Below are 21,451 nucleotides of genomic sequence, written 5' to 3'. Positions count from 1 at the left end.
CCACTTTTGATCAGCTTCAACAACGCACTTGGGAGCAATCACTAAAAGGCGCAGCGCAAAAAACTATGCAACTTTTTTTTTCTTGCTTCCCTTAGTTGTGCCCAGCTTTTTCTGCCGCTGATTTAGTGTGAAAGTTTTTGCTGGCTTTCCTTCAATGCTTCCTCTTGCTGTTCCTTAACTGGCATTTGGTGGCGCAGTTTGCAGTTTATGCTGCCGCCCGCTGTGCGGCGCTTTTGTGCGATTTGTTGGCTCGTTGGTCAAGAAGTCTCTGGTATTTGCCAATAATCGTCAATATATCAAAGGTGTCTTATGTCTGCGTTTGAAAAGAAAAGTCAGCCGCAAAGTCTGTTGACTTTTAGCTTTTTTTCTAACTTTGATTCAGTTTTGCATGCAAAGTTAAACAAATTTGTGGCATTATTATTGCATTTCGCGCACAGCTGCAAATAGGAGCAGCTAAGTGGAAAATGAAGTGAAACCAAATGCTAAAGTTTCACAAAACTTTCGGTTATGTTTATTAACAATCTCCTGGGGATCCATGCATACATGTAGAGAGCAAACTTTTCGCTTCAAAGAGCACACAAATAGCTTCTCAACATTTAAAATAAAATGCGTAACGAAGGTCACACAGTTTCCAGTTGACAGTTTATTATTAAGGGGTGCCAAGCTATAAATTAACTTGGGGTTGCCTCTCAGCACATGTCAATTGTTGGCTACCCTTCAGGCGTCTGCATGTGTGTGTGAGAGAGAGAGAGTTTGTTGTGCAAACTAATCAAAACAAAACTTAAGCAAGTGCCAAATGCATTTGAAATGTCAGAAGAAAAAAAGGAAGAAGACGAACACATTGCGGTTGGTCAGAAGAAGAATATGCAGCAGGAAACTTTATTCAATTCTATCAGCAACAACTGCATAATAATCATAAAACAAGAAACAAAATAAAAAAAAAAGTGCAAGTGAAAAGCAAAAGTGCACTTTAGAAGCCCCCAAACACACACGAGAAGACAACCCTCCCCACCCTGCACACACATACCCGCAAATGCATAAAGTTTGTACCAGCTAAGAAAATCTGTAAGCTGTAAAACTGAAAATTGTGAATGGAAAAGCGCCAAAGCGCAAAATAATAACAACAAGAACAACAACAACAACAATAAAAACGCCAGCGAACGAAACGAACGTTTCATAAGACTTTTTGACAGTTGTGCTCCCACGCACACACACTTACACACACACTTGAACTAAATTTCCATTTTCATAACGGCAGCAAGGACAAGCTTTATGAAAGCGTTAAAAAAAAAAAGAAACGAAGAAACTTTACAACACTCGCGCACACACAACGCCTTGCATGATGTACAACAAATTTAAAATAATCTCTTTTTGTTTTCCAACACTCTACTTTGAACAACACACACAAACAACGCTACACAACTCTACACATCGCAAATCACCACACTCAACTCCCCACACACTCAAAACTGCGCGCCTGACATCGAATACGTTTCACGTTGTTTCACGGTTGTGCCCTTGTCACGTTTAGCTGTCCTGCGGGCTATAAAGTCTCTGGCAGCAGTTGCGTCAATGAGAACGAATGCCTGCTTTTCCCCTGCCGCAATGGGGGACGCTGTCGCGATCATCAGCCGCCCAAGAAGTATGAATGCCATTGTCCTTTGGGCTTTACCGGTATGCATTGTGAACTGGAGTTATTGGCCTCTGGGGTGTTGACACCATCCCGTGATTTTATTATTGCCCTGGTCCTCTGCCTCAGCACGCTGATACGTAAGTATAGACAAGCCATGTAAATAGATATATATCTATATACACGTATATTTCGCGTATATTCGCGGCAAGCGGGTAAGCTGAGAAATATGCCTAAGTCAAGTTAGAGTAGCTTTAAACAAATATGTTTAGTATTAGAGTGGAAATCGTCGAAGTAAGTACAGGCAATATGTGCATGGCCAAAAATGTATATTTAATCATTTAGCCGAAATAAATTTCAGTAAGCACGTATTTAATTGTTTAACAATTTACTCAACTCTTTACAAAGCTTTCTCTTTTCGTTTTATTTTTATTAATTTTGCATGAGCAAATATATAGTTTTACTTACTTTTAAGTTTTTATTTTGATTTGTACCCAACTTTTTATAAATTAATTGCGCAAAAACTCCATATAATTCCTATCGATAATTGTTTAAAATATATATAAATGCTTATCGAGACCAATCTATGTTTATCGAAAATCGATTGACACTTATCGTTATATCGGACGGAATCCCCATTGCACGTGTTCTGCAAGTTATCGATATTAATCGATATCTATCAAGATTTATCGTTGCAACTAAAAGCGAATAATGCATAAATTTTCGCAAATCCGAACTTTAAGTGGCAATTATGTTATTTCTTCTTTTTATTTTCTGTTACCGATTACGTTCAATTTGTAAAACGCGCAGTTAAAAGCATTTAAGTAAAAATGACTGTATTTTTATTTTATGGAGTTTACGTCATTTGAATATTTATGAAATCGCCGAGGCCTGGAAATTAATTAAGCCATACATTTACCAATTGGCCACGCCCAAGCGAGCCGCAGAAATTCTCCCTTTTTTTATACAGAGAGGCAAACGTCAAAAGTCATTTCCGCAAATTACATGCGGCCGAGCGATGCACATAAATTAAAGTTTATTGAACGAACGGAGGCGAAAATAAATGGACAGCTCTTTCCTTTTTTATCTGTTACTTGTGCTTCTTCTTCTTCTTGTAACGGCATGTTAAGTTAAACTATGGAATGTAAAATTAAACATGTGGGGAGTGGAAGAAAACCAACCACAAACCGAGAATGCGAATTTGAGTAACACAATAATTGCAATTACGCGACGTCCATTTTGGCCATTGCCAGCTGTTTGGCAAAAAGTTTGGTGTAACCCCCCACACTCTTAGACCACACACAGCCCCCCCTTGACAGCCCACAGCAAATTACTTGAGAGGGGAACAACTTCTACGGCTGCTTTGTCCAAATAAGTTAAAAAACTTTGCGCTGTGCAACAGATGCTGCAATATGCTCGCAGAAGACGCAGGAACAAAATTAGAAAACAGCAGCGAAACAGCAGCCAAAAGACGACAGAAGCTATACGGAACAAAAAATAAAGAAACCGAAACGAATGGAAACGGAAACAACAACAACAACAACAACAAAATGGCGGCATAAAGCGTGGACAAAAGCGCCGGCAGCAGCTCGATTTTGCCCTTTTGGCAAGCAATATTTGGCTGGCACAGTGGCAGTTACAGTAACAGCCGCAAACAGTAGACAAAAAGAGAGAGAGCGAGAGAGGGAGAGAGAAAGACAGAGAGGGAGAGAGTGACAGAGAGAAGCAAAGAGAGAGGGGAAAGAGGCTCGCGGGTTAAGCGGCAAGAGACTAAAGGCGAAAACTGGGACAATGTGCGCCATATTTGTTTGTACATTTCTATGTGCTCGGCCAATGAGTATTACGAACTGGACACGCTTTGTGCAACACTTACAAATGATTATATATCGATAGTATAAATATATATAAACTATATATACTTGGATCTTGCATCTTGAATCCTGCAATCCATGTCTCTCTAGGCATAACGAAATATTTTACATTTTTAAGGCTAGGCCAGTTTTTCACGCATTTTCCACACTTTGTCGTGGAACATTGTTTTCATTTAGAATTGATATATATTCAGTAATTATGTTTTTTGCTCTGTGCTAAAAATCGAATTTTTATTTTCCATGTCTCAGCTAGGGTATACAATCTTTTGGTTTTCACAAATCTGAAATCTTTTTTTACACAGTTTTCTTTATTTCCTATTATATTTGCTTTTATTATTTTATTTTATTTTATTTTTTTTTTTTTTCAAAACAAGCGCGCGTGTGTTTTTTCTATTTTGCTTTTAGCACATTTTATGCAATTCGCTTTTCTTCCATTTGTTTTATTTTTTGCGAGAATTTAATTAAGAACCTTTTTGCAACTGTGAAGAGAGCGCAGATTTTATTTCGACTATTTCCGAGTAAAATTGCTTCAGTTAAATTCACCATTTAAATTACCTTATTTTTTTTTTTTTTGCATGCCAAACGAATACGTATTTAATTTAGTTCATATTGCAGTAGAGTCCTTTGGTAATTGGTTGTTGCATATGAAATAGTTAGATATTGAGTACAGTTATGCACGAATTCCAATTAATCAAAATACCTTTGATTTTTCGCATAGTACTCGTTTTGGTATTTGTGGTCTACAATCGGCGACGTGAGGCGCATATCAAATATCCCGGACCCGACGATGATGTGCGCGAGAATATTATCAATTACGATGATGAGGGCGGCGGCGAGGACGATATGACCGCCTTTGATATAACGCCATTGCAGATACCAATTGGTGGGCCAATGCCGCCTGAATTGGCGCCCATGAAAATGCCAATTATGTGTAAGTACTTATTTCATATTTGTGCAGTATATTTGTCGAATAAATTTATCATTTAATGTATCGTGTGATTACTTTTCTCAACTCTGATATAATACGTTTGCCACAATTTGTTGACAATCTTTGCAGATCCCGTGATGACGCTTATGCCCGGCCAGGAGCCCAATGTGGGCATGTTCATCGAGGAGCATAAAAAGCGAGCCGATGGCGATCCGAATGCGCCACCCTTTGATGATTTGCGCAATTATGCGTACGAGGGCGGCGGCAGCACAGCCGGTTCGCTTAGCTCATTGGCCTCAGGTGGGTTTAACAATTCTGATTAAGCATTCGATTAGCATTTCGGTGCTCACCATGACTAGATTTGCACCCAATATTGCGGCAATATTCGATACAAATGCGTAGTGACTGGTTTAGCTGCACCCCAAAAAGTATGCTACCAAGTAGTTCAAAATATTCACAATGCGCAAATTTCTATTTATTTTATTACTTTTTTTTAAATTTACAGGCCAGCAACGCTCAAAAACCGCCGAATATTGGGTGTAAAATTAAGTAAATACTAAAAATACCGAAAAATACAAAGCAAAAATAATAACAGATAAATACTAAAACTCGAAAATGGTATATTTTAAAAAATTGTTATATGCCGTGACAATTGGTAGAGTAAAAATACTGATATACTGAGTGCACTGAGCGAAACCCAATGCAATTTTTGTAAGATAGTTTGTGAAGACATTAAATGTGTTGAAAAAATACTGAAAATACAAAATATACCGAAACATTATGCAATTATTGCATTGTATTTCTTTGACAAAATACTAGATATACTAACCGAAACACTATTCAATTAATGTATAGTATTTTGTGAACACATATACTATTGTAAAAATACTGCAAAAATTCGCCACAAATGTACGATATTTTTGAAGATTTTGAATGTTGCACAAAATACTGAAATCACTCGCAAATGAGAAGCACGATATTTTTGATTCAAGCAAATTTCTTATAAAAAAAATGCGAGTATTATAAAATACCAAATACATAACATAAAATTCGGAATTTATTTCCCACTTTGCAATATTGAAATTCGCGTATTAAAACAATTTGTTCTGCATATTTTTTTGCTTACAGGCACCGATGATGAGCAGCAGGAATACGACTACCTCGGAGCCTGGGGTCCGCGTTTCGATAAGCTGGCCAACATGTATGGCCCGGAGGCGCCCAATCCGCATAACACCGAGCTCGAATTGTAAGTTTCCAGCCAAAAAGAAGAAAAAGAAAAGAAAATCGAAGCCCGAAACTGTAAACGCAGTTAAGTAGCCACAAAAGTTGCATTTAAAAATTCTACACGACCGTGGAGTTTAGGCAAAAATCATTGTAAACGATTTTCTCGCTAACTCAAACACAAAGAAGCGCAACCAAAGAAGCATGGCAGAACCCTAAGTTAGTGGAAAAAAAGAGAAAACAAAAACAAACAAAAACTTGAAAACAAAAACAAACCTATTTAAACTAAACACATTTGACACGTAAAATGACATTTGTAAAAAATACTTCATCAGCATTTAAATTTAATAATTATTCTAATTAATTTAGTGTGAAGAGAACGCAAAATTTTTAAGCAAGGAATACGAAAAACCTAGAGTATTGAGCAAGGGGGCGAGAGCATACCAAAGTTTAGATTAGGCGCGTGCATGAATTTCCATTTTCAATTTTGATTATAATGAAGTGAAAATGGAAAACAAATTGAATATATTTGTTGTGCATATTAATTTTAATTTTGCGTTAAATGTTATGATTATTATTTTAAGTTCAACATTCTTAAGTACTTTATGTTTGGCAAGTCATTTAGGCCAAGCTAAATACGTATAGTTTATTTTTAAATTTACACATAAATTGACATAAATGAGTATTATATTATTTTGATTTCGTATTAATTTCTAAGATTTAAACTTAAAGAACATAATTAAACTTTATATAAATGAATACCCAAAGACTGTTTTCGTTCCATCATAACAAGTACATATATACACAAGAAGAAAAAAACACATAAATATATACATATATATATATATATATATATATATATATATATATATAAATAAATTAAACGAAACACAACTTTTAACTGGCATTACAAGGGGCGTTACGTTGTGTATCAGCACAAGTAAACCTACAACTAAAACCAGACAGTTTCGAAATACACAAACTGAACCGTTCTGGCCAAAACAGTTTCTTTCAACAGCAAGTGGAAAAATGAATGAAGAAAATACTCCTAAAACAAATGATATTCTAAAATAAACAAAACTTAAGCTAAAACGCGAAGAAATGAAAAGAAAGCAAACACGTGTCTAGCTGAAGACAATTAAATGAGAAATGGGAAAAGAATAAAAGCAGAAATTTACCTTTAGACGAACTTAGCGCAATTGATATAATTAAATGGAAATACTTAAAGAGTAAACGAAAAGAAAAACCAGAAAAAGAAAAGTATTTTACATTGTATATATTATTAGTTTTTAGCACGTAATAAACAAACGTAATTAAATCATACGAAATTAGTAGCAGAACCTTAAAGTCTTATTAAGTCATTTAAACTAGAAATGAACGATTCAAATATAAAAACAACAACCGCATTCGACAAGTAAACTGAATTAAAAAGTATATTAAAAACCACACACACACACACACACATTTCATATATATATATATAAAAATAAATATACTACTCGTACAAAAACGACAAAAACAAACCAACTGCATTTAAAACTAAACTTTTCCACACGACAAAATACTGAGAAGGATATAGAATGGTTTATTTTTTGGCCAGTTGCATTTTTATTTTCTTGCTTTTTTTGTTTTCCAGCCATTTTAGAGATCATAAAGGCCATAAAGATTTGTCTGGCCGAAAAAATAAACCAAATGCGCAACTTTTTAGCCACAAGTTGAGCCACAGTTATGAGTGCAATTTAAAATAATAATATTCCAAAATGTTTATTGTTTCATTTGTTGCACACAACATATCGTATATATATATATACTCCATATAAGTATATACGAGATCCCACAATAGCATACTATGTAGTTATTATATATAGAAAAAAACAGAAGAAGAAGAAGAAAACAAACACAATCCAATTGGAAAGCCAGTTAGCTGCTGCCATACAAGTTGATTACTTTGTTGATTTTATGTGTGAGTGTTTTTTTTCGCATTGCAAAGTCAGCCAGGTTTAGCAATTGAAATGGAACCGTAAGTACATAAAACAAAAAAAGAAGATGAGAATACACTGCAACAAATCAAGTGCATGCATAAATCATAGAGTTTTCCAGGCAAAGTGCCCAAATTCCTAAAGCAAAAAACAAAAGAAAAAAAATAGTTTGATTTTATTTTACTTTTCCAAAAACTAAGCAACAAAAAAAAACAAAAATATATACAAAAGAAAACCTAGAGAAAACTGCAACAAGAGTTGACTATTGAAAAGTGCAAAGATTTTAACGTAATTGTTAAACCATACAGCGAAAAACAAAAATATTTAACAAATAAAAGTACATTTAAATATTTAAAAATAAAACTGCAATTAAATGCATTACTTGCTGTACTTGTTTGTTCAAGACAATTTTTAAAAGCACATTAACTGTTAACAAATTATATACAACTAAAATCCATATAAAGCAAAGCCGCACAGAAGTTTGAGGGAGAGGGAGACAATTTGATATTGATGCGACTTCGATTCAATGTTTTGCAAAGACTTCATTTCGATGCTTCAAAAACAAAAAACATACAAATAAATATATTAATAAATTAAACAGTACAGCAAAAAAAAACACGTATCAACACTGCCAATTAAACAATATAATTTTCAAGAGACTTTTGAAATACAAATTCAATTCAACGAATATATTTCTGTTTGAAATTAAACGAAATTTGCATTATGCTCAGTTTTGCTGGCAACGTTAATTTGCTTTGTTTCGGCAAGAGATTTAGTTCACACATTTTGACTATATAGATTTGCATTTATGTGTATGTATAGGCGTATATATTATTACATTTTATAATTACCAAGCACTTTCAGGCGATGCAGACGAAAAAAGGAGTAAGCAAAATATAGTTACCAGAACTTACGATATTTTATATAAAAACAAAACAAAAGAGAAAAAACAAAAACAAGCAGCACATCAGGAGGTTTTTTGGGAAGTGGGCAAAACAAGAAAAACATTATATATAATCATTTACACATATTTGTTATATATTTTGTAACGTAAGTTAGAAGGCATATACGAGTACACATACACACACACATGCATACATGCATACATATAAATAAATAATGCACACACACTCACACACACGGCTCTAGCATTCATATAACCCAAATACGAACACACTCACACACACACACACACACAATGCGAGGCATCATACTATTTGATAACTATGTATTTATAATGTATGCATTTTTTACCAACAAAAACAACAATAACTCTATAAAGAAAACAAGCGCATTCCCAATGAGTCAAACGAAATGGAAAACCAGAAAAGCAGAAAAAAACAGAAAACCAAAAACCGATTTCAAATGCAGTTTTAGATAAATTTGCATATAAGTACATTATTATGTAAAATCACTTAAATATACAGTAAAAATAAAATAAAAATAAAAAGAAAAAAACGAGAAATTTAAAATTAAACAAATGGCAACTAGTATTAAAAGGAAAACAACAACAAAAATTTATGAATAAATTACGAGTAATATTAAAAAATACTAAACTGCAAAGCGAAACTAAAACGAATTAATTGCAAGTGCGCAGGAACAAAATGCAATGCGAATTCCCTTGGCAATTGGCAATTGCAAACTACGTGAAAAAGAGAAAAACAATTGACAAAAAAAATGAAGAAAATTATGAAAATTGTGGGAAATTGTGTAAGTTGACAGCAAGCTGAGAGAGCATGGGAAAACTTAAGTTAAGGCAAATTATACACACACAAACACACATATATATACAAATGCATACACTCATACACACACACACACATTTATACAGACAAGAAAAAACAACAACTGCAATTATATTAAACGAAAATTATTATAAAAGCAAACAAAACGCAAAAAAAAACAAGTGAAAAACAGAAAATAAAATAAAACAAAAAAGAACTAAATAAAGAATCTGTAACGTTATATGGAAAAAAAATTTTCAAGCGCATTTTTTCTCAAATTTTCAGCAGCTTAAGTTATGCGCTCAGGAATGCAGTTTTCTTTGGTTATGGCTACAGCTAGTGTTCAAATGCGTGACACGAGTATGTAAGCAGGAGTGCTGACCGACTAGGAAATACCCTGAACCTTTTTCTACCAATAGAAAATGTAGGGCAGCGATAGCTATACTATGAAAAATACTTGATTTGTATATACTTTTCTAGAAGGTAAATGTCAAGTTTGGTTTTGTCTAGCTCTTAAAACCCAAGAGAATTGCTAAAAAACAGTACTTCGATATCGATTCTGATCGATTGCTTCAAGGCTGGACATGTTATCGATTATTATCGGAAACAAACTCGTACTGTGCGGGCATCAGGAGTACCTACGTTCCAAATTTCAAGTCTTTTATCTCTTATAGGTTCTCAGGCCGACGGACATGACTAATTCGACTAGGCTGTTGGTGCTGATCAAGAATATATATATACTTTATGGAGTCGTAGCTTCTTCAGCCTGTTACCTACATTTGCACAAATACCCTTTCCACTTTCTGTCGTGACACGTGACTTTGTGTGGAACTAATACGGTCTAGAGCGAGAAGTGTTGCTCTAGAGATGGTTAACGTGACACGAAATGCCATTTAACAGGACATTATTTGCATTGTTCGCTTCCTAAAGAGAGAGCAGAGCAGCAAATATTGCTCCTAAAATAACTTAAAGCCATATTTAATTTAAATTTAAGAATTTATCACTCTCTGTTAAGCTAAATAACAAGCTGCAGCAGGCTGTCAACTCTAAACAATAAAGGAAAAACTTCACAACTTGAAAAAGAAGCTGCTTAAAGTGCACTCAACGAAAAAAAAATCAAGAAAAGGAAATAGCAAACTAAATTTATTCACTTTGTACGCAATTTCATAAGCCAAAGCACTTAGGCAAAAAATGTCTAATATATTAGGAAAAACCAACAGCTACAAGAAATACTTGACAGCAGGGCAAAGATTGGGAGCATTTAACAACCTGCACTAAGCAGGCAAGCAAACAGGAGCATGTCCCAAATGAAACAAGGAGCATAATCGGAACATGAACAAAGCTGCCTGTTCATAAAATTTCGCTGTAGCCAAAATCAATACAATTTGCCACATGCCCCGAAGGCCGGACTAGGGCAATAGCTGGCATATATTTTCTTCTGCCTCCCCCTCTCATTTTTTTTACTGCAAATGAGCAACGACAAAGTCCAGATAGTGCGTTGGGCGATCGAAAATATTGACAAGTTATTCGATAAGATGAACGAGCGAAGGGATTCATAAATATGCGAGCAGGCAAAATATGAATAATAAACCAAAGAAGGTTCGAGAGCAGGTTGAAGCATAAGCTTAAAATGATACAAAAAAAAAAAAATAAACAAGTAAGAGGTTCTAGTCGGGAGCTCCCGACTAGGGGATACCCTGAACCCTCTTCTTCCAACATCAAATATATATATATATATATACATATATATATCGAAATCGATTTTTACAACAAACTCGACCTGCGCAGGCACTAGGAGCACCTACATCTAAAATTTCAAGTTTCTAGCTCTTATAGGTTCTGAGATCCTTGCATTCATACATACGGACGGACGGACGGACAGACAGACAGACGGACATGGCTAGATCGACTCGGCTATTGATGCTGATCAAGAATATATATACTTTATGGGGTCGGTGATGTTTCCTTCTGCCTGTTACATACATTTGGATTTTGCACAAATACAATATACCCTTATACCCATTTTTAATGGGTTCAGGGTATATAAAATAGTTGTCGCAAATTGTGGGCTTAAAACATTGTTGTTGGCATATAATTCATTTGGCCGCGACGCACAACTTGTCGTATGCGCAATTTGTTAGCCGCCTTAAACAATTGCTTGAACGTGCCTGCAGGCACAACTGAAAGACCAGGCGGGGGCAGGGCTTCCGGGTTGGGAAACTGAAACGCGTAGACAAATGTTCAACAGGGAGCAATAATATTGTAAATTTGATGCTTCAATGGCGGCAAGAGACCGGAAGCGTTGCGTTTATTATATTTGTTTTGTGGCGGGATTTCACTACGCTTTACTTTTTTCATTCCCGCATAAAAATGCCAAAATGAAGTCACGCAGGACAAAAATCCTGCACAATAGCAACATTGTCGTCCTTACTTGGCAAATTTAAAAAAATAAATAAAATAAAATAAAAAATAAGAAAAGTGAAAACCCCAACCGAAGGAGCATATTTGTTGTGGAATTCTGTTGTGCCCGTAGCTAAAAAGATTTTTACATAGCACAATTTGTGGTCACAGTTGCTTGTTTCTTCTTCTTGCAGACAAGTCACATGTGCTTGGGTGTGCGTGTGTGCGCGTGCGTGTGTGTGTGTGTGCTTATATTTGAAGATGGTGTTGACTTTATTTGCTGATAGTGCAACAAACAAACGCCAAGGCAAAGGCAAACCAAATAAGGATTTAAGGTACATCTTATATGCTGCTCTGTTGATCCTGACCTCGGGCTGTTTAGCTGTCTATTGGTTTTCGCTTAGCGATACGATATGCAATTCGCCAACAACTGCTGACAGGAATTACATAGATGGCATTGTTTAGACCCACAGCCGATTAAAGATTATAGACAGCATAAATATTTGCATATGGCCCGGGTTGGGCTCTCCCTTAAATGAGTTGGGTAAAAATACACTTATTTAATTTAATTTTAAAATTTGAATTTAAGATTTTTGTAGCATATTTTTTATTTAATCACTGATCAATATTCCTGGTACCTTTCGCATTTAAATTTCGGCTTACGTATCCCATGTTTATTTTCTGGATATTATATTAAATGTGAAAGTAACATAAAACATATTTTTATCAGCACTGGCATAAGTCGAAAGCTTGCATTTAAGTGTACTTTTATTGAAAGTAAAATATCATCTAATAAATGCAGACATCAAATAAGAGAAAGAGAAGAGAATTAAAAAAAAAAGACAATTAAAAAGTGTTGAAAAGTTGTTAAATGTTGCAATAAACACATGTTTATCAACACTGAAAACTGTCTTTATTGAAACTAAATGAACATCTAATAAATGCAGTCAAAAAATAACTTTAAGCACAGAGAATATGTCTAAATGTTGCAATTTTATAATATTCCAGACAAGTTCCAGTAAAAGCTGAAAAAAACATTTAACTGGCAGTTATCAGTTGACGGTTAGTTGACAAATTGAATACATTCTTATTGACACATTGCCACTCTTTACCTAAGCCTACCGTCTGTTAGCTTCCCCTTTAATGAACTCAATTCTATTTCGAGACAATGTGCCACCCCCAAAACAAAATCTCATCAAACGTAAATTCTATCATACCTAAAATGCTTGTGTGCGATGTTGTATGCTAGAAAAACGCCTACGGGATAAGCACACATCATCTGGCTCTTCTTCTGCTAACATATTTCAATATTTTGCCAACATGTCACATAGACGACATTCATTTCCTACCGTCAACACGCACAATTTGTCGCTTTCAAATGAAATGAAATGCTTCAAGACAACACGAGCATAACAAACACCAAGTACAATTGCTACAACGAAAGGACGACTTGCGACTTGCTAATACCCTGTAGCAAGGCAAATGCAATAAATATTATATATGTATATGTGTGTTCCTAAAAGCTAATCGAGAATCACGATGTCTGTCAGTTAGAAGAACTGTGTCCTGCCAAAATTACAGAAAAGTATAACTCCGCTCTATGAAAAAATACTTTAAAATGTAGATTTAAAAACTTAGCTTTAGCTTAATATAATATACATAAATCAGCATTCGTTAAGGGTTTACTTCATTAATGAATTATCAGGCATAATACGTAGAACGTATTATATATCCCGTCAATATACCCAATTTAAACACTTTCAATTACAGGGTATAGGTAATTCGGTTCGAAAACGTAAAAGTGCACAATATACTGCGCCGGAAAATCTTGTCAAACGAAAATACAAGTGAGAGCATAGTATCGATATGCGACTAGGCGATACCCTGTAGAAAAGAAAGAGAGTTCAGTTATGCGCATATCATAAATTGAGCTGTCGTTAGTTAAACCCATCGACCATTTGCATGCAGGGTATATTGAAAAACGTAACATGCTGCAGCTCAAAAGTGAACACCAGACCCACAAAAACACACACTCACCAGAGACAGTTATGGGATAGCTGGTTGCTTCAGGCAAGACCGTTTGGATAAGATACAAGAAAAGCAAATGGGGCTGATGTTTAACTTGAGCAACGCACGGAAATACTTAAAAGCTTGGCAAAAGATGATACCGACGGCGGCCAGACACGAAAATTTCATTTGATTTGGGCCTTTTCAGATGAACCCAAAAGTTGAGTAAGAACAATTTAAGCTGCAAACATGTTCAAACGTAGGACACATGCTTGCTCGTTAAGGTCAACTTGTCAGTCAATCAAAGGTCAAGGGTTAAAGCTGAGGCAACCCTACCTCCCCTACCCTACCTACCCCTGCCAACACCCATCTCAAAAAGCAAAGGACACATTTAAACGAGTGGCCCATGAATAGCATTAGATAAATAGCTTTGAAAACATATTACATTTTGTGGTTACAAATTACTTAATGAATGCGAATCAAACCGCAGGCACGCACCAAATGGTAGGGTTCGTTAGGGATGGGATAAACGAAATATGCAAATACATATATTTTGAGAACAAAGTAGGAAGAGGAAAGCAGGGCGAGTGTGAAACTAGCAAATATCCTGTACACAGTTTTAAAAGTATCATATGTACTCATATTTAATCGTTTACCAGCTCAGCACGTCTATCGATTGTGTTATCGATTCATCGATACATTTGTCACGTTATCAATCGTTTTTTGTCTAAATAATATCACATATACAGTTTTTAAAATATATATGGATAACTTTCTGTAATTCACAACTATATATCGCATACTATCGATTGTGTTATCCATTTATCCTTACATTTGTCCCATACACTATCTTTTACAGTAGGCGATAGTTTTTTTGGATTAAATGACTTTTGCGTATCGATAGTATGGTTCATCGTTAGCTCATTACCATTTTACGATATTTATTATCGCCTTTTAGATAATTACTATCGATAGCTTAAATATCGTATATATATATCCTAGTACAGGGTATTAAAGAATGAAACGTTTTTATGCTGCGCCAAACACTTTTTTTACTCTATTCAGTTTTAAACGCATTTGCATAAGCCCAAGTGGAGAGAATATCCTTTGAGTGTGGTTACAATTTTGGTCATGCCGACCAGATCAAAATATGCACACAACTTAATTGTGCCTAAAAGAGTTTTTGGGTGATTTGTTCACTAAGCTGCTTTTAATTGCATTACGGAGCCCGAGTGCGCTCAGATTTCTATGTGGCCAGTGTGCACACACCTAAAACACATATCAAGCGGTTAACCGCTATTTGTAAAATTAATTGGTGTCTTTGTCCTAGCATACACACGCACACACACACACACACACGAGCAGACTCGGGTCAGACTTTTCTTAAATATAATATGTCTGGCTACGTGTGTGGGTGTGTGTGTGCGGCAAATCGTGAACGCTTATTAGATTTGGGGTTTGTTTAATGACTTAATGCGGTCGATGGCTTAGCCGAGGATATCAACCCCATACAAGATATAAAATATATCGCATTACAGAGAGCGCAGTGCAGCGTCTTAAAAATAGTTTAAACAATTTACAAGCTGCTGACTAATTGTCAACTGCAACAGGAAACAAATACAGCTAGCAGCTGTGCGTTTAATCTAAAACCCAATTAATTAATGAAAATCATTTAAGCAGCTTGCAGCTAGCTTGAAGCAATCCATTTAGGAATCTCAACCAATATAATGCACTTTAATTCAGCTTATTGCAAACGCATTCAGCTTTGGAAAGTGTGATAACTCGATTTATTACGGCACAGAGTCAGAGCTTAGGCCTTAAATTAGGGGAAATTGAGATGTGTGTGACACATTTATTAGTTTATGTATAGGCAAATGGGATCAAAGTTTCAGGCGCTTTAAGTTCTAGGATTGAAAGTGTTGTAACTTTGTTGAACATTAGGAAACAAATTCTCAAAAGGGAACTGAGCTTGCCTGCGTTGAGTTGAATTCAATTTATTGCTAATCATTTTTCTATTAATTAACTTTTACAGTGAAAACACAAAATTTTCGGGAAACTAGAAAAGTTTTCTGACAAACAATTCCTATCGCATTTAGCTTCGTCCAATAGTTAACTTAAATTATGAATAATAGTAAAAATTAAAAAGCATCATTGTGGCTCTTTCGCTTTTTTCCCACCTCAGTAAATCATTTTTATTTTAAGTTTTCATTTAACCGACGTGAGTTCACACGCAAAATAAATGAATATTTCTTGAATTTCAGCTGCTGATGAAAACAATTAAAGTGGAAATTATGACGGAAGTGAAACAACAACTTGAATTGCTCGCATAATACCAAACGGGGTTATTAACTTTTGTTGCTGCAATTCATTTCGACAGTGTGCCCAAAAAGTATATATGCATATGCACGTAAATATATGCCAGATATATTATGCAGTGTGTGTGTAGGGTCTCTGGCCAGGGCTACTTTATGGGAATTAATCAGCGCAATTATGCCGGAGCGAAATGTAATTTACGTAATGAAATACGGCACAGTGGTGCAAATGAACAAAAAAAAGGGAATAAAAAGTGATGTGCATATTAAAAAAAAACCTAATAGTTGCCTGAACATTTCTTCAATTCTTAATTATTTTCTTGCATGAGAAGTATGTGCGAGCAATATGAAACTCAAGCGTACTTGGCATAATTTGTGGAACTCATAATTAACTGTGCATTTTGTAGCTTGCTTTTACTTGCAGCACCTTGCAGACACTGTCAAGGCGAGTTCTGTGCCATTTTAAACGTCTTTCTGCACCGCATCCATTTAACGTAAATACACAATGACCACACACGCAGACACACACAGAGAGAGAGAGAGAGACAAACACACACAGACATTCACACACGCAGTCAATTGCAATTGGCTGCATCTCTTTGCACTGCAAATGAATTTTACACATTTTTTATTTGAGTGCGCTGCAGCCGCATGTCCTTGCCGCCGTTCTGGCATTTATTATGTCCTTTCAGCGGACAGCGGTGCACATCAAAAGCGAAGCCAAAGAGTTTATCAGCGTCCATTCCGACCAAACCCCCCTCAACTACTCCACCCACCGCCCTCTCCCTGCCACGCCCATTGATATAACGTTTGCAGCTGCCGCAGCGAGTGCTGCCGTTGTTGTCGTTGTTATTGTCATTGGTCAACGTGCTGCTCGGCCCTCGGGCTTAAGGCCCCTCACCCTACACACGCGCCCCTGTACACACCCACATACACACACACACACACATACATCAAGTTGCACAACACTCACGCATTTGCACTCTTTCATTAAAATTTGTGCGCTGTTGGCTTTTATTAAATGAATATCCATATGCCAGCACTCTCCACCAACACACAGAGCGCACCCTTTTCCCGCGCACCAACACCTGTTCCTGTTCCTGTACTGTCACAACATCCGCTTGGCTAACAGAAATCTTTGCGCGCCAAATAAATGCAATCAGAAACTTTAACATAGTTGCCACATTCAGGTAACTGAATGAATTTCAGCCCAAACTCTAGACAAACTCCAGGTTTGACCTTTAAATTTAATTTAAGCATTTCAAATAGTTGAACGATTTTGTTAGTTTATTATAATTTTTGGTCAATGGAAAGTTGTCACACCTGCAAATTATGTACTTTGAATACAGAAACTGTGTTGTTCATTTCCTAACTCCACAAAAAATACCTCAACGAGATTTTATCAAAGCTCAATGCGAAATTCTGTCTATGGGTTAGTTCTTTTCATCACATTGATTGATTGGTATCTAAATTTAACTTTGTTAGTTTAGTTTACTTTATTCCAAAATATCTTTGACATGTTTCTTAGAATTCAAAAAAAAATAGTTTGACAGTCACAATCGTACATTTTTCAATACTAAAAGCGGAATGATTTACTGCTATCCAAATTTGACTAATAAGTCAAATAATATATTTATATTAAATTTTTTAAAATTGAGTTTCAAAAAAGACAATTTTTTATAGGTATTTCCTAGAATTTGTAAAGTATTTGTTTAGTCTTATACACATCGGACCACTATTATATAGCTGCAATAGAAAAGATCTACCAACATTAAATTGATGTCCGATATGTGGTTATATGACTGCTAAATCTTATCAAGATCGTACTACTATATTGTATAGCTATAGCTATAAGAATAATCGGTCGAAAATGATTACAAGCTTCACTTTTCTCACATACCCGAAAAGACGCAACCCACATGTTTTAATATTAAAAAAAAACATAAAAATTTTTATTTTAATTAAAAAAAATTCAACTTGGTTTTATGACAAAAATCTGCAAAAAAAAAAAAATAATAATAATAATAATAATTAATATTTCTCTTTATGAAAGGCTTTTCTTGTAATTTCTTTTCCAATTTTCATTTCGTTGGGCTCCTCCCCTCGCTCCCTTTGGCACTTAACTACTCGCATTGTTTTTCTACCTCAACCCGAGCATAAATCAACATTCCCCTCTTGCGCTGAGTTACAGCAGGAAACGCGTGACATTTGTCAATGCCGTGGACGGATGTACATAATTTTTCGAGCAGCACTGTAGAAATCACGTAAATTTCATTAACAATACACGGCCAAATACAACGACAACAACAACACCAAGTGCAATAATAATAATTGCAACAAGATTTAATTGTGCTTGGCCGTTGCGTTCCAAAAAGCACCGGAAGCCACACAAACACACACACGCACACACACACTCAACTACATATGTATATATATATATATATTAAAAAAAAATCATACACACGCACAGCCGTCGCGTGTGTGTCACAATGCGCACAAGGTGCAAAAGGATATGCGCTATGAAATCCATGTGCTTTTAATGTTGAAAAATGAGTTTGTGAGCACGTCGTAACGCACCACCCCCCTACACCCTCCAACTTCCCCTCTAGCTGCACAGCCCAGCCTTTAACACACCTCAAACGCTCTGCCCTCTTCCCCCCCTGGCGAGCACTTTGTGTGTGCAGCGAAGCAATTTGGCGTATGAAACGGGTCAGGTCAGTGCCGTGCCTTCGTTCTACCCCTTACCCGCGGCTGGAATTTATACAGCACTTTGGAAAAGTTGTTCTTGTTCTTGTTCTTGTTGTTGTTGTTGTTGTTGCTGCAGTTCAATATATGGACTGGCAGCTGCCCCCCGTGTCCTTAGGTGCTATGCTGCACTTTGCCAAGTCATTAAGCGTCTTTCTGTGCGAGTGTGTGTGTGTGTGTGTTTCAGTATGCTTGTATGCGTGTTCGCCAGTTTTGCCACATTTAATTGAAGCAAATTAGTTTTAAGTGGCTTTAATATTTTATCGTCTGACTGCAGCAAATGCCAGCTTACAAATTAAATAACAAAAATGCGATGCTTCAACTTTCACATTTGATTTAATTCCAAAACAAAAATATCCATTGCATACCCCTCGGGGCATTATTGAGTATTCAACTTCTTCGGCAACTTTATTATTTGAAATAAAGTATTTGAATACTTGAACACTTGTAAAATCGAGTTGAATGTGAATTGAAGTTGAAGATCTACTGTTACGATTTAATACGGATTTGTAAAGTCAAGTTGAATTCGCATTTTAGATGAGAACGATATCATTTATATTTAAATAATTTTTCGTGTTAGTAAATAAAAAAAAGGTAAATAAATCCAAAACAATTTTACGATTAAGTAGAAGCAATCGGAGCTGTTGTCAGTTTGAAATAGCTAATAATTTAATTAATCTCCACAAGAATTTTAAGAAAAAGGCAAAGCAGATTTATGGTTAAATTTTCTGCAGCAGAGCAACGGATACGAGAATCTAGACACTCTTAAGACCAGCTACAACAGCATCGAGAAAAGCATTATAAGCGTTATACTTCACACTTACCTGCTGCGTTTATTTCCGTTTCCGTTGCGCTGCTTCTTCTTATTGATTTCTGCTTCTGCCGCAGCGCCACATGTTGTGCGAATTGAAATAGTTATGACAAGCTGAAGCAGAAGCAGCAGCAGCAGCAGAAGGAAAAGCGGGGCAAGTGCGTGCGCTAAATTACCATATAAATGGATTACAACGCAGCTGGGAAAAGGGTTGGGAAAATCGACAAAAATACAGACTGCGATAGGGAGAGGGAGGTCTGGCAGCAAAATGCAGCAGCGTCAGCCGCAAAACGTTTTTCCAATTTGCCAAACGGAAATCATTTTCTTATTATAGTTGCAGCTAGCTGCAATGCCACATACCCTACCATACCGCCCATTCTCCCTTCCCCAGCAAGCTAAGCGCCCCTCATGTAGCTGATTAGCCTCGTCCCGCTTTGCCACATTAGCAACACTTTTGCTGTCAACTCAAAAGGAATTATGAGCTGCAGCTCCTTCGCCATGCAGGATGCCATGAGTTTGCTTTTGAATCTGCGGAAATTGCAGCACTAAGCGACAGCTAAGAAATCAGTAAATGCGAATGCGAGTTGTATTTATGATGCCTCTTTTCCAATTCTATAAGTTTTTGGCTGGAATTGGTGAAGTTTGAGCGTAAAAAAACGACGCCAGCGAGCAGGAAATTAATCGGAATTTTTTTTCGGCGACATTTAAACTCGATCGTTAATGTTATTTATTGTTGCAAAGAAGAAATAATATGAATTATTATATAAACGCATAAAATATCGATAACAATATACTGACAATCAAAAACTTCCCGGGATATTGCTATTATAAGTATAAAAGAGTAAGCAGAAAAGCGTAAGTGAAGGGCAAAAATCTCATTTTCAAAGATCTTTGAGAAAATTCTTTTAAACCGTGCCACGGGCAAGTCCGGGCTATACCCGCTATTATCCTATATATATATACATATCCCACCACCACAATATGTCCAAATTGTATCAGATTTCTACGAGGTATGGCTCTTTTTTCATTATTTGGTCTCCAGATCAATTTGGCATCTAAATAAGGCAACACTATTTTTGGTCAAAATTCATGTGACAATGGTACCCTCAAATATCATATATAAATATAGGTTTACATTTTCCACCCGCATAACTGGGTCAAAACTCCATCGATTTTAATAAGGTTTGGCTTTTTGTTTAAGGTTTGTCCTAGATCAATTTGGCATTTACATCTGGCAACAATATTCGTTAGCAAGGTCGGGGTATACCGGCTAATTGTATATGAAAAAAGAAGAGAATCTTCTAATCGGATAACATTGCCCTTGCCCCAACTAAGTAAGTGCCATTTGTTGCAGCAAGCTGCGTTTACTTTGTGCCTTTGGGCATTTAAGCCACATTTTGGGGTACACAGATGGCAAAAACACGCAGTTACAGCAAATGGTAAAAATATGGCAATAAATAATTAAAAAATTTAATTAGTTTTCAGTGTACATGCAACACCGCTGGATGCCACACACAGACACACACACACACACACACCCAACAACACACAGAGAGGGAGAGACAAACAAGCTCGCAGACATTTGCTTTGAATTTTAAAGGATTTTTGGCCAAAACTGTTAAAATTTTAATTCCTGTTGTTTTTCGCCGGCGAAAACTAATTTAAAACATTTTAACACTTGTTTTGTAATGTTGCGAGCACAGCGCGAAGGCAACTTTTGTCGCTGTTGTTGCTTTTGCTGCTGCTGCTGCTGCTGCTGCTGCTGCTGCTGGTCTCGTAATTTTATTAGATTCACTTTTGCTTTGGCAAACACATTCACGTGC

General features: G+C 36.0%; 1 protein-coding gene and 1 long non-coding RNA gene across 5 annotated transcripts in view; one reads left to right on the top strand and one right to left on the bottom strand.

Annotated features, from left to right (window-relative positions):
- Positions 1–6,179, top strand: part of LOC115760238 (neural-cadherin) — a 120,460-nt gene extending 114,281 nt beyond the window's left edge. For 2 of the 4 annotated variants that reach the window (XM_030701492.1, XM_030701494.1), the window contains exons 18-21: positions 1,532–1,770; positions 4,220–4,432; positions 4,559–4,729; positions 5,558–6,179. In XM_030701492.1, the coding sequence (XP_030557352.1) occupies positions 1,532–1,770; positions 4,220–4,432; positions 4,559–4,729; positions 5,558–5,679 (745 nt within the window). In that variant the 3' untranslated portion in view covers positions 5,680–6,179. The remainder of the gene's footprint in view (positions 1–1,531; positions 1,771–4,219; positions 4,433–4,558; positions 4,730–5,557) is intronic. The other 2 variants (XM_030701491.1, XM_030701493.1) reach the window with 1 other exon arrangement.
- Positions 1–21,451, bottom strand: part of LOC115760241 — a 141,559-nt gene that overhangs the window by 50,549 nt on the left and 69,559 nt on the right. The gene's annotated exons all lie outside the window — the stretch shown is intronic.

Source organism: Drosophila novamexicana, unplaced genomic scaffold (assembly GCF_003285875.2).
Source record: "Drosophila novamexicana strain 15010-1031.04,08,12 unplaced genomic scaffold, DnovRS2.1 tig00000387-arrow-pilon, whole genome shotgun sequence".
Classification (NCBI taxonomy): domain Eukaryota; kingdom Metazoa; phylum Arthropoda; class Insecta; order Diptera; family Drosophilidae; genus Drosophila; species Drosophila novamexicana.
Note: the sequence above shows the minus strand (reverse complement) of the source record. Positions and strands in the feature narration are given on the sequence as shown.